The sequence below is a fragment of the Protopterus annectens genome, chromosome 8.part0 (genome assembly GCF_019279795.1).
Source record: "Protopterus annectens isolate FY-2018-M chromosome 8.part0, PAN1.0, whole genome shotgun sequence".
NCBI classification, from domain to species: Eukaryota; Metazoa; Chordata; order Ceratodontiformes; family Protopteridae; genus Protopterus; species Protopterus annectens.
Window position 1 is genome coordinate 1187054451 of NC_056741.1, and position 19672 is coordinate 1187074122.

General features: G+C 38.4%; 1 protein-coding gene across 1 annotated transcript in view; it reads right to left on the reverse strand.

The window, feature by feature from the left end:
• Positions 1–19672, reverse strand: part of LOC122808429 — a 204268-nt gene that overhangs the window by 28437 nt on the left and 156159 nt on the right. Inside the window, exon 3 of the mRNA XM_044079391.1 lies at positions 9189–9542. Within this exon, the coding sequence (XP_043935326.1) occupies positions 9189–9542 (354 nt within the window). The remainder of the gene's footprint in view (positions 1–9188; positions 9543–19672) is intronic.

Consider the following 19672-nt stretch of genomic DNA (forward strand, 5'->3'; position numbering starts at 1 on the left):
CCCGCAAAGGTAACCACCATGAAAAACTTCTCCAAAGCTAACTTTGGGCTCCTAAAAACAGAGGTGGCTAATTTCACGGCACCCATGCAAATGGAGATCAGTTGCATAACCGTCGAATCATACACCAATGCACTGTATGAACACAGACACAAATGCATGGATCTCACCATACCCAGCAGAACCAAGGAAGCCAATCTGGTGGTCCCCTGCCATAAACAAACTCTACAACTGTAGGATGAAACTGAAGTGGAATAAGGTGAAATCCCAAGACTGGAAAAACTCCCTTATCAGCCTCAACAAAAAGTTGAGATCCTTCATCAAATCCTCTAAAGCTAGCTATGAAAACAGAATTGCAGCAGATAGTAAAGAAAATCACAAGGCCTTCTATAGTTATATAAAGAATCTCCACGGCAATACCCAGATTTGCTCTGAGCTACTGCACAATGATACCTCCTATACCAAGCCATCAGATATTGCCAATATACTGACCGACAGATTCAGTGCCAACTTTACCCCTCCCCCCAAGGGACCAGTCACAATACCAGTAGATTGCCAGGCACCCAGTATTACTGCTGCACAGGTTAAAACAGCACTGTCCAAGGCCAAGAATACAGCTTCTATGGGACCTGACAACATTCCTGGCTGTGTTCTACATGAACTACAGAGTGAACTGGCACCTCGCCTGTGTGCCCTGTTCAATCACAGCCTCACCTCAGGCTTTGTCCCTACCAAATGAAGCACTAGGTGATTAACTTGGTTGACGTCTTTGAGTCAGTCACCAGAGCTGTGGATGAAGACAAGGTGGTTCATACAGCCTACCTTGATCTGGCCAAAGCCTTTGATACCATTCCACACTTAGGAATCATAGAAAAACTCACTAAGCTAGGCATCAACCCCTATATCATTGGTCTATGTCAAATATTCGAACTTCCAAAATGTTGAATACCATATGTTTGAAACCATATGGTCGACATTTAGAAGTTTGAATCTCTAATAAAAAAAAAAAAAAAAAAAAAAAAAAGAAAAACATACACTAACAATACGAAAAGGGGGGCAATCCCTTCTGCACCCCCCATCCTCCTACTTAAATATACCATCTCCGAGACCACACTTCAGTGTAGAAAAGGGAAATTCTCCCATTCTGCACCATATGACGCCATTAAAAGTCAGTCTTCGAACACTTGAAATGTCGATCATATGGTGTCGACCATATGACGTTTGACATTTCCAGTGTTCAAAGATTTAACATAGACCCTATATCACTAGGTGGGTTGCAAATTGGCTCACAGGTAGAACCTACAGTGTGAAAGTAGCTGACACCAAGTTAGTCTGCCGACCAGTTACGAGTGGAGTCCTAGAGGGTCCAGTCCTGGGTCCTCTCCTGTTTGGTATCTACATCTCTGAAGTCCAGGCCAACATGAAGGGACTCTGGCTGACAAAGTTTGCAGATGATTGCAAGTTGGGAGCTATTATTAACTCCCTGAGTGATGTTGACATCCTACAGAAAGGCCTCACTGAGACCAACGACTGGTGTCAGAACCATGGCCTAAAGCTCAATACCAAAAAAATTTGTTGTTGTCCCCTTTGGGAAAAAAGCCAGTTCCCATGAATTACCACATCGATTGTAGTCCACTGAACACTAAAGGCGTTATAAGAGATCTGGGAACACAGGTTGACAGCAACCTCTCTTTTGACCACCACATTGCCGCTGTGGTCAGAAAGTCCTTCTATGTGGCACATCTCATTATTAAGGGTTTTGCATCCAGGAAGAAAGAGGTCATTGTCTCCCTCTATTCTTCTCTCATTAGGCCAATCATTGAGTACAATGCCCCATTTTGGCATGTACCTCACTAAACACCTGCAATAACTGGAGAGGCCACAAAAGTACTTCACAAAGAGGATCCTAGGCCTTAAACATTTGTCCTATCTGGACAGACTAAAAAAATCTCCATCTATTCTCTGTCTCATATCATTTACTTAGAGGTGATCTCTGCTTGACTTACAAAGCCATATCTGACCCTGCTCTGTTAGAAATGTTACATATAAAGAAATCCCAATTCCTCCACACCACACACTCCAGAGACCTCAACCTCATTACCACAATCAACAGAACATGCTGGAGGGACAGGTTCATAACCCAGAGACTACCCATGCTATGGAATAGAATTCCCATACATGTCAAGCAGAGCACCTCACTAGTCCTCTTCAAGAGAAATATTGATGAGTGGACGGTCAATAGAAAATTCACCCCAGGGATCACTCCAGTGGCTTTACTTGACAGAGGCACTGGGAACTAAAGTCGGGTGGCACGATGCCAGCGTAATCCTATGGGCTAGACTTGTAAAGGCCCCAGGGCCATTAGCCTAGTACATACCTATGAACCAATGAAATGTATTCAAAATAATATATAATCTAATCTAATTTAATCTAATCTTATTTATTTATTGGTTGATTTATTTATTGATTTTACTCATACAACTCATCCATTTGCTCCTCTTCCAACACCATGAGGGTGAAAGTAAGGCCCATTTTTTCCTCAGATAGAATAACAGCCATATGACCCATTACTCCTCTGTCTGGGAAAGCAGCCTGATCATTCTATTCATTCCTCCAGAAAATTCTTCCTCTCTGACCCAGTCTAGAATCTCCTCTTTGCAGCCGATGACTTTGCAAATTCTGCTGCAAGGCAAAAAGTTCATCTGCATGCCTCCATATGACCCAGGGTCACTACACTGACTTATATATGGCTGAAGCTACCCAGCCCACTAGCTGCTACTGGATGAACCTTAACTAGTTGCAGTACAAAGAGAATGGAGTCACATTGCTTTCCGCTAAAGATGGACAAGCTGACATTGACTGCTTTCTCATACCAACACCACCCATCTCTTCCTCCTGTGCTGTTAATTGAATACAGGTAATCTGAGATGTAGTCAGAGCTTTAAGCAGGCAAAATATGCTAGTTTAGTCAAACCATACACAATAGTAAGATGGTTCTGGAGAAGAGTTTGGAAAGGTGTAAAGTCTGAGAGCTCCATTCTGAGGCTTCAGATCGTCTGTATATATCTGTGCATGTAGAGAAGGTGTGGCATATAGTGAGAGAATTGATAAAGAGAAGACTGGAGAAGAGATCTTGGGAGAGAATGTACTCACTTACTTGTTCCTTTCCATTACTTCTTTTTTTTGCTATTTTACAGTATTTATGCATTTAAGGTATTGTTTTTAACTGCCCTTTGCTATTTTATAGTATTTATGCATTTAAGGTATTGTTTTTGACTGCCCTTTTATTCCTTATATAATTGTGTTTTGATGCTTTCTTGTTATATTAGAGGCACTTGCTTTTATGTCAGTAGATGTTTAATTAATATTTTGGCAACACATTTCTTTTACCTTTATTACATCTGGTTTGGATTATGACCAAAAATTATCATTTTGAATTAGTCCATTTTTTCGGTTAACAAATATTGCATAAATAAATTCCTCGAAGACTGGAAAGAAGGCTGATAGAGGCTTACCTCAGTCTTAAAAATAATAATCAGTGATATAGTTTCTAAACTGCATTGCTCACACAGTACAGCTACCCTTTGCCTAGCTCCTGTTGCAGCTTTATTCCATAATGTGAGGTTGTGGGAGCCATTTGAGAGATTGCTGTGTAGGGTGTACAGATCTCCCAGCTGTGAGCACTCAACATAAAAAGGGAACGCAGACACTCTGAGTCCCCTGCCTAAGGAAGATGCAAGTAGGGATCACTGCTGTGTATCAACTACATGCCTGTATAACCATTAACAGAGCCCACCACATGTGTTGCATTACGCTGATGCAGGTAAGGCTTTGAGCAGGTTAAGTGCTTCATTTAGCAGTTAAGGCTTTTATTCCTTCACGCACCCCTTGCAAACTATATAGATCAGAACAAGTTATTTAACCACACAGCCTTGGCAAAAGGTACTTATGCCTCTCTTGTCTAATATCTTCTAACGAATGAAGAAATTTTAAATTGACCACCTAGGGTCAAAGTTAGTGGTGTTATTCAGTAAAGATTGAATCTACCTTTTGGAATGGTGTTACTAAGGGCTTTCTCCTGCAAACCTTGTATAATTTGCCCCCCTTCAGCTCTCTTACAGGCCCATATTATAACAAACTACATAATCTGTGTGCTGTACAGATACTACATGATCTCTTTTACAGAAATATTATTATGGGATGCACAGTAGTCAGCAGACACTAGGCATGTCAGTAGGGAGATAGCTAAAGATCTGTAGGGGGTGTTAAGAAAATTATTTTCTTATTGATAGACTCTATCCATAAGGGACATGGGAGCCAGACAGGTGCTAAATTTATGATTTCCTATGTAACTGTCAAGGTTTTGCTTGAACAGGGTCAGGGATGAACTCTGTTCTACATGGATGAGGAGCCTATCCCAGAGTGCAGTGATCCTTTGGATAAATATCTGTCCCGTCACTACATTCCCTTTATGTCACAAGTGAAGTTCAGTTCCATGATTTAGCATTTCTGGTGCTGCTTGTTTTATGCATGTGTAACATATCCATCAAGGCTGGGTCTGAGGAAGCCCTGTAAGCCAGGCAAAGATCCGCTGTGTAGGAGACTGAATATAGTGATAGAACCTTTAGGTGATCAGTATAGGACAGGGTATTTATGCATTAAATTCTCCTGGTAAGCAACCTTTCTAGGCTTTCCAACTGTTGCAAGTGTCTGGTTAGATACGTGCCAAAGTGGATATTGTATTCCATGATAGGTCTGATAAGGTCTGAGTAGAATGGCATTATAACTTCCTTGGACCTGGATGCCATAGCCTTACCTATATGTCAGGTTTCATACAATGATTTTCTTACTATCTTAACTAAATGTTAATCAAAGCCCAGATAGCTGTATATACATTTTGCCAGATCTCTCCTACTTGGTCAACTCTTGGGGGTGTTTTATCAATGGAGTAATTAACTTGGATTGACAGTTTCACAAAGGACAGTATAATGCATTTGTTATCATTGAGTTTAAGGCCATGGGTTTAGTAACAGTCATTTGTCTGTTTTAAACCCTCTTGTAAGATCTGGTGTCTTTGGGGGGAATCTATGATAGCTCCTGATTTACACTCATCTGTGAATCTGAAGAGCCAGTGGGCTTGAACGTTAGCCTTCACTTCCAAGATGTAGATGCCAAACAGAAGCAGTCCCAGCATGGAACACTGGGACACTCGTCGTGTGGCCAATCTCTTTGTGGAGGTGGTCTTACTGATCCTGACTTCTTGGGTCATGCATGTGAGCCAAGCGGCAATCCAATGAGTTATGTAGGGATGAAAATCTAGCTCAGAGACCCTGTTAACAATGCCTCAGTGGGGTATTGTTTCAAATGCCTTGTCTAGGTCAAGATAAGCAGTATGTACTGTTTTACCCTCATGCATTGCCTTAGTAACCATCTCAAAGAAGCTAACTAGGTTAAATAGGGATGACTTCCCTTAACAAAGCCATATTGGGATGGGTCCAATGTTTCCAGGTTGCCAATGTCCTTGTTTATCATTTCCATAATAATTCATTCCATGGCTTTGGATATTAGACTTGTTAAACTAATGGGCCTGTATTTTTCTGGGCCAGTTGATGGTCTATCCTTATGGAGGGGAATGACTGTTGTAGTCCTCTATTCACTTGGAACATAGACTGTTTTAAGGCCATAGTTGAAGACTGCCTCAAGTGCTCCTGATAAGTCATATTTTAGGTTGTTCAGAAGGGAAATGGGGATATTGTCAGGACCCATAGAGGCAGTGTTCTTGACTTTGGTGAGTGCTGCCACCACCTGGTCCCTGATAATAGTTGGAAGAAGTATGTTGGGGGATTTTGCCTGCTGGATCTGGAGGTGGAGTGGAGGGTGGGGATGAAGATTAAGCTAAATTTATCAACTTGTAGATTTTCTACGTCACCCTGGTCAGTGAAGTTAGTACTATTCACCACCAGTTCAGCACACTACTGTGTGTTGCCTTTAAGGTTCCAGACATAGCTGGAAAAGGCCTTGTGATTGTCCTTAGCCTGCAAAGCTATCCTGACTTCATAGCTGGCCTTGATGGAATTAATTATACTGCTTACTTTCTTGTATAGTTCTATAAAAGAATACTTGCCTTTAAATTAGTTGCTCTTCCTGATTTTGTCATTGAGTTTTCTTCTTTTATTATATACCCTGTTTAGGTGAGGATTCTACCAGTGAGGTTTATTTTTAGTGTTTACTTGCTTTGAGTTTATTTCTAGTAGGTATGGCAGCTGCTATGCAGCCATTTACATGTTTGCATAGGGACTCTGTGAATAATTTTGCATAGGTAGTTGTCTTAGGATTAGGGGTAGCCTTGAATTTTGACACACTGTTATTTAATAGGATGCAATTCACCTTAGAATAGTTCCTAACTGTTACTGGTTTAGCTGGGTTTTCTGGGTTAAGTTTTATTTCAAAGAAGACAGCTTTGTGATCTGACCACACTAAGGTGGTGAGTGCCAGAGCCAGTATTCTTGATTCTCTGGATGGAGCATGCAGTATCTGTTCCTGGGTATTTGTGTTAATAAAGTCCAAGAAGTGTTGCGCCTATGACATTCAGTAGGGTAGTTAAAATCACCCACAAATAAGGTGTTTGGTTTGATGGTGAGCACCTATAGTAGATTTCGGTAAGAGTCATGAGACTCTAGGGCCATAGATGGCAACCTGTAGCTAGCCACGCCATGGTTAGTGACCTTATCTATGGTGGTGTGCACATGAATGAGCTCCATGATATCATCCTGTTTAGCCAATTGAGACATCTCCACCTTCAGCGCCAGTCTCTGCTTTAGCTGGCCTAAAATGTGTGGAAGGCACTGTAGCCTTGCACTGCTTGAGTACTTTCTATGACTTTGAACAAAATCTTGGTCGCACACAGATGTCTACATTCTCCAAGGTGAGGAGGCCTTGAAGGGTGTGAATTTTTTTGTTTAGGCTCCTAGCACTGAGCAGTGAGTTGCCTTTAGACTTTTCTATTATGTTGGCAGTTTTGTCTTTTTGGCATTCCCTAAAAAGGCTCTAAGGGGGGTGGATAAAGTTTTAGTCAATATCTAAAAGTGTTGGAAGGACAGTTACAGCCCATTTTTGGCAAAGCAACACGGTCTTTTGACTATGTCCTTCCATACTGAGAGATGTCGAATTCCCCTAGAGTGACACCAGAAACAAAGCCAATTATTAAAACCAATCAATCAATTTTATGTTCTTACTGTGGAATCATCCTTGGTGCAGGTAGAATGCTGCTCAGTGCAAGGCTCATACCTATCTTTGACACATACTCCAAGAGATCCATTAGGCTTCCTATCATGCAGTCCACTGAAGTACATCTCAGGTCATTTACATCCACATGAACTAGGATAGAATCATATTGGTACCTAGGGTGCAGTGACTTCAATGCATGCTTGATTCTGTGCATCCTGGCTCTAGATAGGCAACTAACCATTATCATCTCCTTGTCTAACCCGGTGAGTGTAACATCCGGGTGATGCACAATGGTGTCCCACAGGCTTTGCTCTTGGGGGACCATTAGGCGTATGCTTATATGAGATGTTTGGTGTTGCTTTTGATGTATGTTTAAGCATTAGCTGAGAAGTGGTATTGCTACTAGAGGGCATTGGAGGTCTAGGTTTCTTTTAAGCAGCTGAGTATAAGATTGTGTGTGTGTGTGTGTGTGTGTGTGTGTGTGTGTGTGTGTGTGTGTGTGTGTGTGTGTGTGTGCGTGTGTGTGCGCGCGTGTGTGTGTGTGTGTGTGTGTGTGTGTGTGTGTGTGTGTGTGTGTGTGTGTGTGTGTGTGTGTGTGTGTGTGTGTGTGTGTGTGTGTGTGTGTGTGTGTGTGTGTGTGTGTGTGTGTGTGTGTGTGTGTGTGTGTGTGTGTGTGTGTGTGTGTGCGTGTGTGCGTGTGTGTGTGTGTGTGTGTGTGTGTGTGTGTGTGTGTGTGTGTGTGTGTGTGTGTGTGTGTGTGTGCGTGTCTTTGTGTGTGATGTAGTGAAGGTATTCCTGACAGCATTCTCAGTATACAATATTTTTGTATCCAAGAAAGTTGTATATTTGCATCTCTTGCATACCGTGTTATTTTCTTTAATGATTAACTGGTTGTCTGAGAACATGAGACAAATACTACATTGCCTTAGGATGCTCAAATCTACCAAACTGTTCACAGAAACATTTGGAAATTGCATATCGATTTTGTCCAGACATGGAACAGGATGAGCTGTTTAGGATTAATGACTGGGCTTTAGGAGAGGTCTCCTAGGGTAGTTCTGGGGTTAAGGGCAGGATGTTATATAGTGCATTTATTGGTGTCTCTTGTTAGGGTAAATATACAGTCTCACACTCATATAGAATTTAATACCGTGCATGTCTCCGTGGATACTTTGGGCCAGATTCCAAAAGAGTCACTCTCAGTGTAAGTCGGCCCTGGTTTCAAAACACTCTTCTCCGTGTAAGTGACTTACTTTGATGTAAGGCCTATTGATATACAGGCTTACATAGAGGTCAGATTCCAAAAGACCTGCTCTCAGTTTAAGTGGTCTATTGGATTCAGGCCCACTGTATGCTTATTAGTGTTAAACTGATATTTCTTTGAAGCAATTATCATGCAAGTTACAATGGTCAAGGAAATAAGCATGATGTTACAAGTAATATACTTTATCGTCATTTAGACACAGAGCAGCAGAAGAAGTGAACATTTTAATGACCAAAGGATATATAACTTGTGTACAATGAAAAGGAGAAGAGGAATACATTCCTCCTGTGAAATGCAAGCTATACAGCATCGAAATGCTGCTTTTGGCAAAGTTATCTGAGCATCAGAAACTATATATTTTACTCATATATTTTGATTCTTAAGGAGGAAATAGGAAAAAAAAAACAGTGTACTGTTACAGAAAAATGCATTACTTCTCTCATGCATCTCATGTATGTTTCAGTTATTTGATATACAACCAGCAGTCTTCTTTACATTTACATGAGTAGATATTTAATTTCTGCTGGCAAATCAAAAACAAAATCACTACTAAATACATTTTAGTTAATGCTTTCAGATAAAAATAAATAAAGATGGAAATACAATTTTGAATATCACTGTCATCACATGTCCTTCCTATGACATTTAAAAAAAGTCATATAAGAACCAATTTCCAAGTAATGCTGTCTTCAATACTAACCATGTATATTTACCATGATGGTTGCACAATCTCTGGGTGAGGAATTAGAAACCATAATATAATGTCCGGTGTAGTTTATGTCAACATTTCTGATCTTTAGGGATATATTCGGCAAGATGTCCTCTCTGCCAGTATACTGTTGGCCAGCAACACGCTTCACTTCTCTATTAGTATCATATTCAAAGATTTTGTTTGTTTCATTTTCATAGTTTCTGTACCAAATGAAGACAGATGATGAATGACGGATATTTACTGGTAGGACAATACTCTGCCCAGTTTCTGCAGTCACTTGGTTAGGGCTGGTAAGACACGTGAAACCACTCAGATGAGAAAACAGAGAAGCTAGGAGAAATACTACAAGAAAATTAAGAATATTCAGTTTCATTCTGAAATCAGACACACAGAAATCAAAATGGTATACACATTTCCAGGAAAGAAATGATATTTGTACATTATCAAGAAATTAACAAGATTTTGAGGTAAATCTATAACAGGGCAAACATATCCAGTACATTCTGCTGAGCAAAGTAATAACAACACTTTATTTAAACTACTAGCCTGCAAGTATAGATACATTATCTGGCCATATTGTAATCTGAATTGCAGAGGAAGAGTTATTGAGACTAAAATGCTTATTACCATATTACCTCTGTTAGCCTTTTTTATTCATATTTGCTTTTGTTTTTGCTCACATATCTTTTATGTCATACTTAACTGTTATGCACATTGTATGATCAAGGAACTAAAATATTTTTCCATTATCAGTCTGTAAATTATTATTAGAATGGAATGCATCACTTTACAATACTAAGTAGAATGTTGAGATACAAAGTAAAAAACCTGTACGCTATGCCAAAGTCCCGATGAGCTTCAAAGCACAAACAACTCCAACAGCAGTGTCCTGTTGCTTTTTATTTGGAGTAAGTAGAATGTTGCTAAGTACAAATCGACTTGCTGTCTGTTTCTAGAAGTGCTTTTGTCAAATGTACTCTCAAAAATAACTAGACAGCACTTTTCTTTGTTTTTTAAAATTAAAAAAATCAATGGGATAAATTATCCCTTCATGCCAACCCAAGCAGTAGTCAGCTCATGCTGTGCTATCCCTAGGCATTCTCAGGAAAGCCGAGAGATATAATCCCTTCAGTGTTTCACAGGGCTGCACCAGGACCTACTTTCAGTGGATTGTACCAGTCAAGATCCATGGGAAGCACCCGTGGCATCCTCACAAAGCTCGAAGGGCCACTCAAACTGACTTCTGTCAGCACAGAGTAGCAGTGGCAAAACCCTGAGGTCTTCTCAGATTTCTCACTTTATCATGAAGAGTGTGCCCAGCAACGTTGGGAAGAAACTTAATTTTTGCTGCCTCTATCCCATATATCCATTAACTTATTGTTTCAGTCACTAGCTAAAGCTCAAGACCATGGGTCGAGATGGGGGAATGAGGGCTGAGAGTTTTGTCACATGATTTGGGTCTAGCTTCAACTCCACAGGCTGATACAACAAATGCACTACTTGCTACTACTGTACCAACTAGTGGTCAATCTCCAGGTCACTTCGTCCTTCTGTAATGAACAAGACCCACGATACTTAAACTTCTCTCCAAGAGGCAGCCACTACTGTACTTTGATTTGGAGGTGCTGATTTTTTATCCTGGGAGCTTCATACTCAGCTATTAACGTATCTTGTAAATGCTGAAGATCACAGTTACTTGAGGCTAAGAAGATAACATGATCTGCAGCATGAGATTTGTAACCCTTACATATTCATATAGGGTACTGCTCCTATCTGGGCTGCACCATGTCTTGTGTGTGAAAATCTAAAAACAGAGGGTAGACAAGACATTCACTTTTTGAGGAGTCTTTATGATGCATTGGAGATATTCAACTTAACACTTGGAAATGCTGTCAAAACTCATACTGTTTAAATACAGGGACCAAATAATATGCAGCACACTTGCCACAAGACATTCGAAGGTAAACAGCCATATGCCTCTTCATGTCTACAAAACATACGTAGATTAACCTGTTAAGTTCTTATGACATTTTCATTATTTCTGCCAAGACAAAAATCGATCCACTATTTCACAGCCAGTAAGTAGTCTGCATTGGTCTTTCTGAGACATAGACTCAACTGTTGGATGAAGTTTTCTTTCCATTTCCATGGCACGTGCTTTCCCAAGGATGCTAAAGATTGTTATCTTGATACCATTAAAATAAATCCCCTTTCCCTTTTTGGAAAATGAAGGCCACAACACCAGTTTGCCAGTCCAGAGGCATTTTTCCATCCTTCTTTGCAACACTGAAAATACTTTATCCATGATACATTAACAGTATCCTGCATACTCAGCATTTTCAGATAGGCCTTATCCACACTCATTGCCTTCCATCATCAGAACTGTTTAACTGCTTCAGTAACCTTGTTTATAGAAAAAGACCTAATTCCACCATTTGTTTCTGGTTCTGTCTCCTTAAAAGAAGGCATAGAAAATGGATTCAGAAGTCCCACTCAGGGATTATTTTACTTCTCAGCAAAACCTCCAGGCAAGGTTAGCATTGCCCTACCCTTGCTGAGAACAGCCTGGGAAATATCCCACACCCCCTTCCTGACTCAGATGATGGATTACCCAAATGTTGTTAAAGCTGCTCAGTTGTGTTTCAACTTCACTTCATCAGACTTCTCCCACACCTGGGCAGTCACTTCAATGATAATTACAGCTTCTATCTTATGGGTCTGTTGGTAACTATCAGTCAGTTCTAGAAACTCCTCCTTGTGTGCTAGCATTGCATGTAAGATGTTTTTCTTTAACCTGACAGGTATCCTAACCACTAGTACATACTAAGGTTATCTGCATATATTGGTCTCATCTCTCTTCTACAGTTTCAACCATTGAGGTCTTAAATAGGATCACTTAGGCTCCATTTTACTCACCTTCACAATCATATATGAGAAGTATTTCTGGAGGTAGGAGCAGAACTGATATCACACAGAAGTATCATCTAAGCATTCCCATCACACAACCACTATACAGTTGCATTCCATGGCCCAGACATCTGTCTCAGATGACCATCAAATGAAAGTCTGTTAATCCTCATGAAATGAGTATCCATATTGTATGGTCTCAGGTCTGAGGTCCTGACTAAATAGTCAGTCATTGACCACTGATTTAAAGTGCTATGGTATAGAGTACACTTGTGAACACACTTGGGTTGAAACATATTTGTTATGGATAATCAGCACAGACAACACTCTGGTCCAGATCAGGTAAGTTATTCATGCAAATTACTCGTCTTCCATTATCTGACTTATTCCCTAGATAAATGTTGAGGTATTGCCGTCAAACTAGAGAATCCATCACTGGTACCTCACTGAATACCACTGCTATGGTAATTTAGAATACTGAATACTCTGAAAAACATAATTTACCTTTCTGCAACTCAAATTGAAATAGCATTCCTGTTTACTGGGCCTAAATCCAACTGATTGGTACCTAGTTAGGGACTTGAGTGTACCCCAAAATCAATACTGGGCCTACCCTGAGTGCCAGCTTCAGAGTATATGAGGGACCACTCTTGCTCAGAAGTCTATTGCCTGAAACAGTACTGTTTGTAGCTGTAAAAACAAATACACTTTTTGTGGTATTTTTGAAACCTGCTGCAGAGGTTCTGCATTTCCTCTCAAAAAAAGAAACTGCACATGTCCCAAGTGCCACTTTTTATTATCAGACTATAGTTCCTGTTAATTCATCATAGTTCTATCCATCACTTTATTCTCATTGCTCCTGAAACCCAACCTTTACTTTCTATGTAGTGAACCCACATGTTGGCTCCATACATGGATCAAAAGGCCACCATATGCTTCCCATCATATGCCACCCCTAGACATAATGGAGAGCATTCTGCATCACTGTCTAACCCCTTCTCTTTGACAAATTTACATTATATTTACTTGAAAGCAGACGCAGACAATGATCGTATATATTTATTTTTTAAATGCATCTAACTGCTTTTAACAACATTCTTCAAACTCGCCTTTAACTTTGTTATAATACTCGGGTCAAATGTACTTCAGCAATGATAGCTGATATTACTAGTAAAAATAGCTAAGAGAATATACGAGAAATCCACCTTTTTTGGCACATGGGCCATACAACAAAATTGGCAAGTTTAGAAGGGTACAATTCTATTATCCACCATACAACTACTTTGTATGGGGACACTGATATCTCAGGGACAGAAATTGTAATATTAGGAATAATGATACTGAAATTACTAGTCTAGCCACAATATGCAATAAGTCTTGAAACTGCATTATCTTGTAATTTTCAATATTTCACAAAAACAGCAATCTCAGAGTTAGTATATAAAAAGAGCATGAATATGGGGGTCACAGCCTGTGACAATGGTAATGCAAATGCTTCCATCAGAAATATTTTCTTTCAAAGTTTTATGAGGTTGAAATATTGAAACTCAAGTTCATAGTCTCAAAGTTTCTAGGATTACTATTTTGTTTTTCATAGTTACACCATGGATCCACTTTGTATGTCTATTGTAAAATCAAAGTACTATCACACCTCAGTCCTGGAACAAGAACATATGTCTAAACCACTTTGATGTATATAACTCTAAATTTTGACTGTAGTCTAGTACAAGAAATAGTGGAAAATAATTTAGCTCATTTCTTTCGGACATATACAGTTCAATAACCTGAAAGGCCGCATCATTGATTATTTTGAGTGTGCTTGTGTAAATCCTTCTACTTTCAAACATATAACCTGCCTGCCTTACAACACTACCCAAACACACTTTCTCTGCACATCTATGCTGCGTATGAAAGAAGTTAGAGCTACATTAATGTACTTCACTCAGACATATACTAGATCTGCCATGCCAAATAAATAGCTATTAAAGTATGATCAAACAGTTGCAGGAGTCAGTCACTATTATCCACAGACTGCTTCCATACATCAAAATTATAGCCACTTTATTGACTATGTACACCTCATATGTCTTACTGTGATCAAATAAAGAACAAAAATGACCACAGTAATGAAGTACACCTTGTTTCACTTTGATGTGCAATACCCTCATGGAGTAAGATGAATAATGTTTTACTCTTCTGTGATGGAAACAGGGATCAGTCCTATTTAACTATATTCTGCCTCCATACTTACCAATTATAGTGATTTTATTTTGAGATAAAAAGAAATAAAATATAACAATAGTAATGTATTTCAGTATATTTTGCATAATTGTTCATTGCCACTGCAAAATTCATACTAATATCTGTTTAATTGTCATCAAACAACAGCAGGAGTTCATTATTTGTATCTACTAACTGCTTCATTATCTACCAGCATTAGCTAGTTTACTGATTGTGAACACTTCAGATGTTTGATTATAATTAAATAAAAGTACTATAATATTGTTTATGACTTTTTTCATATAAAGGCATGCTACTCTTGAAAAACTAGATCAAACTATGCTTAGCTGTGATCAAACAGCAACAGATATCATTCACTTTCATCTACAGGCTGCCTCTGTACCCAACATTCTTGATTGTGTAGTAGTCACATTTTTTTTATTTTAATGAATTTAAAAGACCACAATTATGTATGTCAATTTGCTTAATTCAAATGTATAGTAATCCTGAAAAGTTTGACCAAAGACTGTTAACTGAGATCAAATGGTAGCAAGATCCAGTCACTTCCATCCATAGACTGTCCAGAGAGCCATCAGTTGTGGACACTGTAAAAACTACATACACCTCAGATACATGATTGTGATCAAATAAAAAAGGTGAGCACAGTACTGAATTTCAAATTGTTTCATAGAAATGCACATTAGTTCTACAAACTGGAATAGCTAGTTTTAACTGCAATAAAATCACAGAAGTTGTCAGTCACTTTCACCTATAGACTTCCTCCATACCCAACAGTTATAGTCATTTTATTGGGTCTATATTATATTAGCGAATGCTTGAAATTTTGAACACTATATAATCAACCCAAAGAGTCTGAAAATTCAAAATGTCAAACACACGGATCCATGATTTCTTTCTCAGGGAAAAAGAAAAACACAAAATAAAGTGGGGGCTTCACCCCCCTATTTAAATATGCCAACTCCAAGATCGCACCACAGTGGAGGAAATTACAAAGTCCCAAAAAATGCCCAGTTATTTTTTTTCCCTAGGAAAAAAAATCACTGTTCCATGCTTTCAGCATTTTGCCATTTCGCGTAAACACATTTGATAAAACAACGTTCACAACTTTAAGCATTCACTTAAATAATAGGAACCCCATTTACTGACTATATAACTCTGGTGTCTGATTGTGAGCAAATAAAAATGTCCACAGTAATTTATGTCAGTTTGTTTCACACATATCCAAGTTAAACTTATAACTTGTGACTCGTTAACTGTGATTAAGCAACATCAGGAGTCAGTCACTTTCATCCACAGACTGACACCATATCCACAAATTATAGCCATTTTATTGACAGTGCACATCAGATGCTTGATTGTAAGCAAATAGAACTCTACTGCAATTTCTACTTGCCTCCCACAAACATGCAATGGCCTTGCAAAAACAAATGAATGACTGTGCAAGTGTGATCAAGCAACAGCAGCAAGAGTGTGCCACACTCATCATAGGCTGCATTTTTACCCAGTAGTTCTGGTTTCTTTATTGACTATGTACATCACAGATATGTTATTGTGGTCACATTCAAAACTGGCCACAGTGATGTACTTCATTTTCTTTCACACAAATGTACAGTACCCCTGCAAAGCCAGATTAATGACTATTTAAATGTGTCAGATGACAGCAAGTGTCAGTCATTTTTATCCACATTATGTGTCCATACCCTACTTCATTGACTGTGTCCATCTCATATGCTTGAGTGGGATCAACTGAAATATATCAGTCACAATAGTATAGTTTGTTTTATTTTGTACAAATTTCAACTAGCCCTGCATATCCAGACCAATGGCTATTTAACTGTGATTGTACAATAGCAGGGGCCAGTCAGTTTCATACACATATTGCTTCTTTACACACTAGTTATAGTGGCTTTATTGTCTAATTGTGATAAAAAGGGACTAAAGTAATGCATTCCTATTTAATTGACTCAGACACAGTAACCTCGTTAAGTTAGATAAAAAGTCCAGAGTGTTATGGCCACAGCAATTTATTTAATGTTGTTGCTGTTTTGCACATATACTGTCTTGCATACATGTAGTCATTATTTTTAAAAGCAATATGTGAAAAATAAATTGTCATAGGCTTCCATTCTTAATGTAGCCACTTTCTGTTCTCTTCCAATGTTTTTTTTCCAAGAAATTTTATGTTTATCAAAAAAAAAAAAAAAAAAAAAATAAAGAAAAAAAGGAAAATTATCCAGTCCCACTGTGGTGGTTATATTTATTATCAGTAGCACTTATATCATTGTTATTGACACCAGCACAATTTTGGACAGTCAGAGTAAGCTGCTTTAATGGTAATCAGCTTTGCATTACAATAGGTAGCAGTTTATGTCTCCTCTCATTTTGCTGTGTTATTCAGCAACATGCATTACAAAGTGCTTAATGAACTTAATAGGAAAGAAAGAAAAAAAAAGAAAAAAGGAAAGAACAGAGAGAGAGAGCAAAGGAAACTGGGAGTTTAAATCACCTTGTCAAAGCAAAGATAAAATACTTTATTGATTTGGATAGGTCATGCAACCACACTTGATGGCAACAAAGGCAGACCACAGAAAACTAGAAATTTCTGGTAGGAATTTGAAAGCTCAGCGTCATCCTGACTGTAAAATTCTAAACCTGATGTAAATGCTAAGGCAATAGTTATATTTGATAGTCCCAAAATAGAAGAATTTTGACCAAGGTATGAGCAGTAGTCAGAGGATATTCCACTGAGTAAATTGAGCTATCATGTTATTTCTTAACAGAAATAGAATATGCTGCTATAGCTAGTACAAAAACTTTAAAAGTTCTGTCCCAGTGTAATGCAGTGTAGGGGTATAATTGTACATATCCTGAGGTACTCTAACTGGGTGACCCCCCCCCCCCAAAAGCTAGCCTTTAGGGGATTTAGAAATTATCTGCACTTTTTGTCAGCATTAACTAATTTCCTCCACCTCTGTTTCTAACATTTGTTTCAATCAGCTGATTGTTATCCAGTCTGGGATCTCAGACACACAGCTGCTGACCATCAAGACAAAAGCAGAAGTCATATAGATCTGGATATGACCTAAAATGCAGTGAAAGCTCATTCTTGTTAAACATATATTGTTTTGTAAAAAGGAAAAGTAACTTATTAGCTGGGTTGTTTGCAATCTGTAAATCAAGCCTGCCTGACATACAGGCTACAGCAAAGGACTCAGTAGCAAAATCGTTACAAGCTAGCTTTGCACATCATCATTTCGCTTTCTTTGTGAATATAACTGCTCAGATCCATTTTCATTTTATGTAAACTATAAATAAGTGATGCATAAAATTCAGTCTGGTGGTACTAGGTACCCAACAAAACATATATGAAGTAAAACAAGAACTTCAAAATCATTAAAATATATTACATTCACTCCAGCCATCTTCTCAATAAGTAAGCTCCTTTCTTGGCACTGATCTTTGTGCCAAAGGAGGGCACTGCTTATGATATCCTAACCATATGCTCAAGGTCCACAGTACTGTTCAGTCTTGTATTTTACAGACAGCCACCCAGCTCTTTGCAATGACAGCAATGGAGTTCTGCCCATGGAAAAATACTGTGAAGGGCCAAATCCTATCAGAATTTGTCTGACTGTCTTCCCAGTTTTCAGAGGATGCAGAATGTTTCACCAGAAAGCCATACTTTTGACTATTCAATAAGAATACACTTGCAATGCATAACAAGATTCAGGGCTTAGGAATCTTGACTTCTTCCAAGAGAAGCAAAGTTGCCTGTTAATCTTTATTTTGAGTTGCTATATATACTTTTCTGCTGGCATTGCTCAGCCTGCTCACGTGCCAAGTAATATCATGATTGAATATTTTGTAGTTATACATGTAGTACTGAGAGTCAGTTTAAAACATCCTTGTTTATGTGTGATGCAAATGTGAAGATCATAGTAAAACATATATTTTTTTAGATTATACAACAGATACTTGACAATGCCATTGGTAATTACTCCAGATGAGACAAAAAAATCATCCTTTAATGGTCTGATACAAAGCAGTTGCTCTGATGATGGTATGAATGTTTACAAATCTACATGCAGGAAATTCATAAAAGGGGTGTATAACAGAACTGCCAGAATGGAGCCTTGTGGTTTCCCAGATATACATAGGAGAGGATATGGGACTAGATTATTTAGCTCTGAATATCCTGCCAAAGTAATGGTGAGGGAACCAATTTAGCACCTCAGCAGTACAAATTATTTATTGATAAATTTATAAGGCAGGCTATAGTTTAGTGCACTAAATGTTTTGGTTAAAGCAATAAATTAGGCATTATTTAATAAATTCTGCCCATATTACATCATATTGACTTATCACCAAAAGAATATTAGTGATATTATTAGCACTTTCTATGACAGGAGTGTATCTAGTTATCTAAAATCTGCAGGTATTTTACCTTTTGTAGTAAACTATTTGATAATCAGAGTATTGAAATATGTCTGTAGACTGAGGTAGAAGTTGGAAAATTATTTTTGTCAAAGGGAGAGCAATAATATTTTTGCACATCTGACAGGCAAGGGCATGAGGGAGTAAGACATTGAATATTTATTAAGAAAAAAAGCTAACTAGCTGGGTTGTTTACCCCAAGCCGTTGCCTACCAGATGAATAACTTACTGAATATATATGCGCACATCTGTTGCTTTAGGGAGAAAACAGTTTCATATATACCATGAGACCATCCAGGTAAGACATGACCACTTAGCAATGTCTGTCTCAATCAGGCAAAACTTCATGCAAGTTCTACCAGATGAAAGATCACTTTCCTGTAATGTCCCCCTCAGAACCAGACCTCTCTACAAACTTCTAACAAAGTGATCAGTCATACTCTATCTCCCATTCTCGGGTTACTTTTCTTGCACACACACAGTTTTTTACTCTGTAGGAGTTCCTAAAAAATTCTCTATTTTGTTTACTTGAATATTTATGTTATCTATAAACTTCCTTTTTATACGTTCTCTTGCCTGATTACTTGCCTAATTATTACTTATCTACTTAACATTTATTGATATCAACCACTTTTATTTAATGATGCTTTATTATACTGTATACCCACTTTTGTGTGTGTGTGTGTGTGTGTGTGTGTGTGTGTGTGTGTGTGTGTGTGTGTGTGTGTATATATATATATATATATATATATATATATATATATGTATATATAGTTTCTAATTTGAATCATCCTCCCCTGTTATTTCATTTATACAGTGAATAAACCTGATTTGAACATCTTTCTACTTTTGGGTGCAGACTCCCAGGCTAGGTCTGAAAATGATCTATT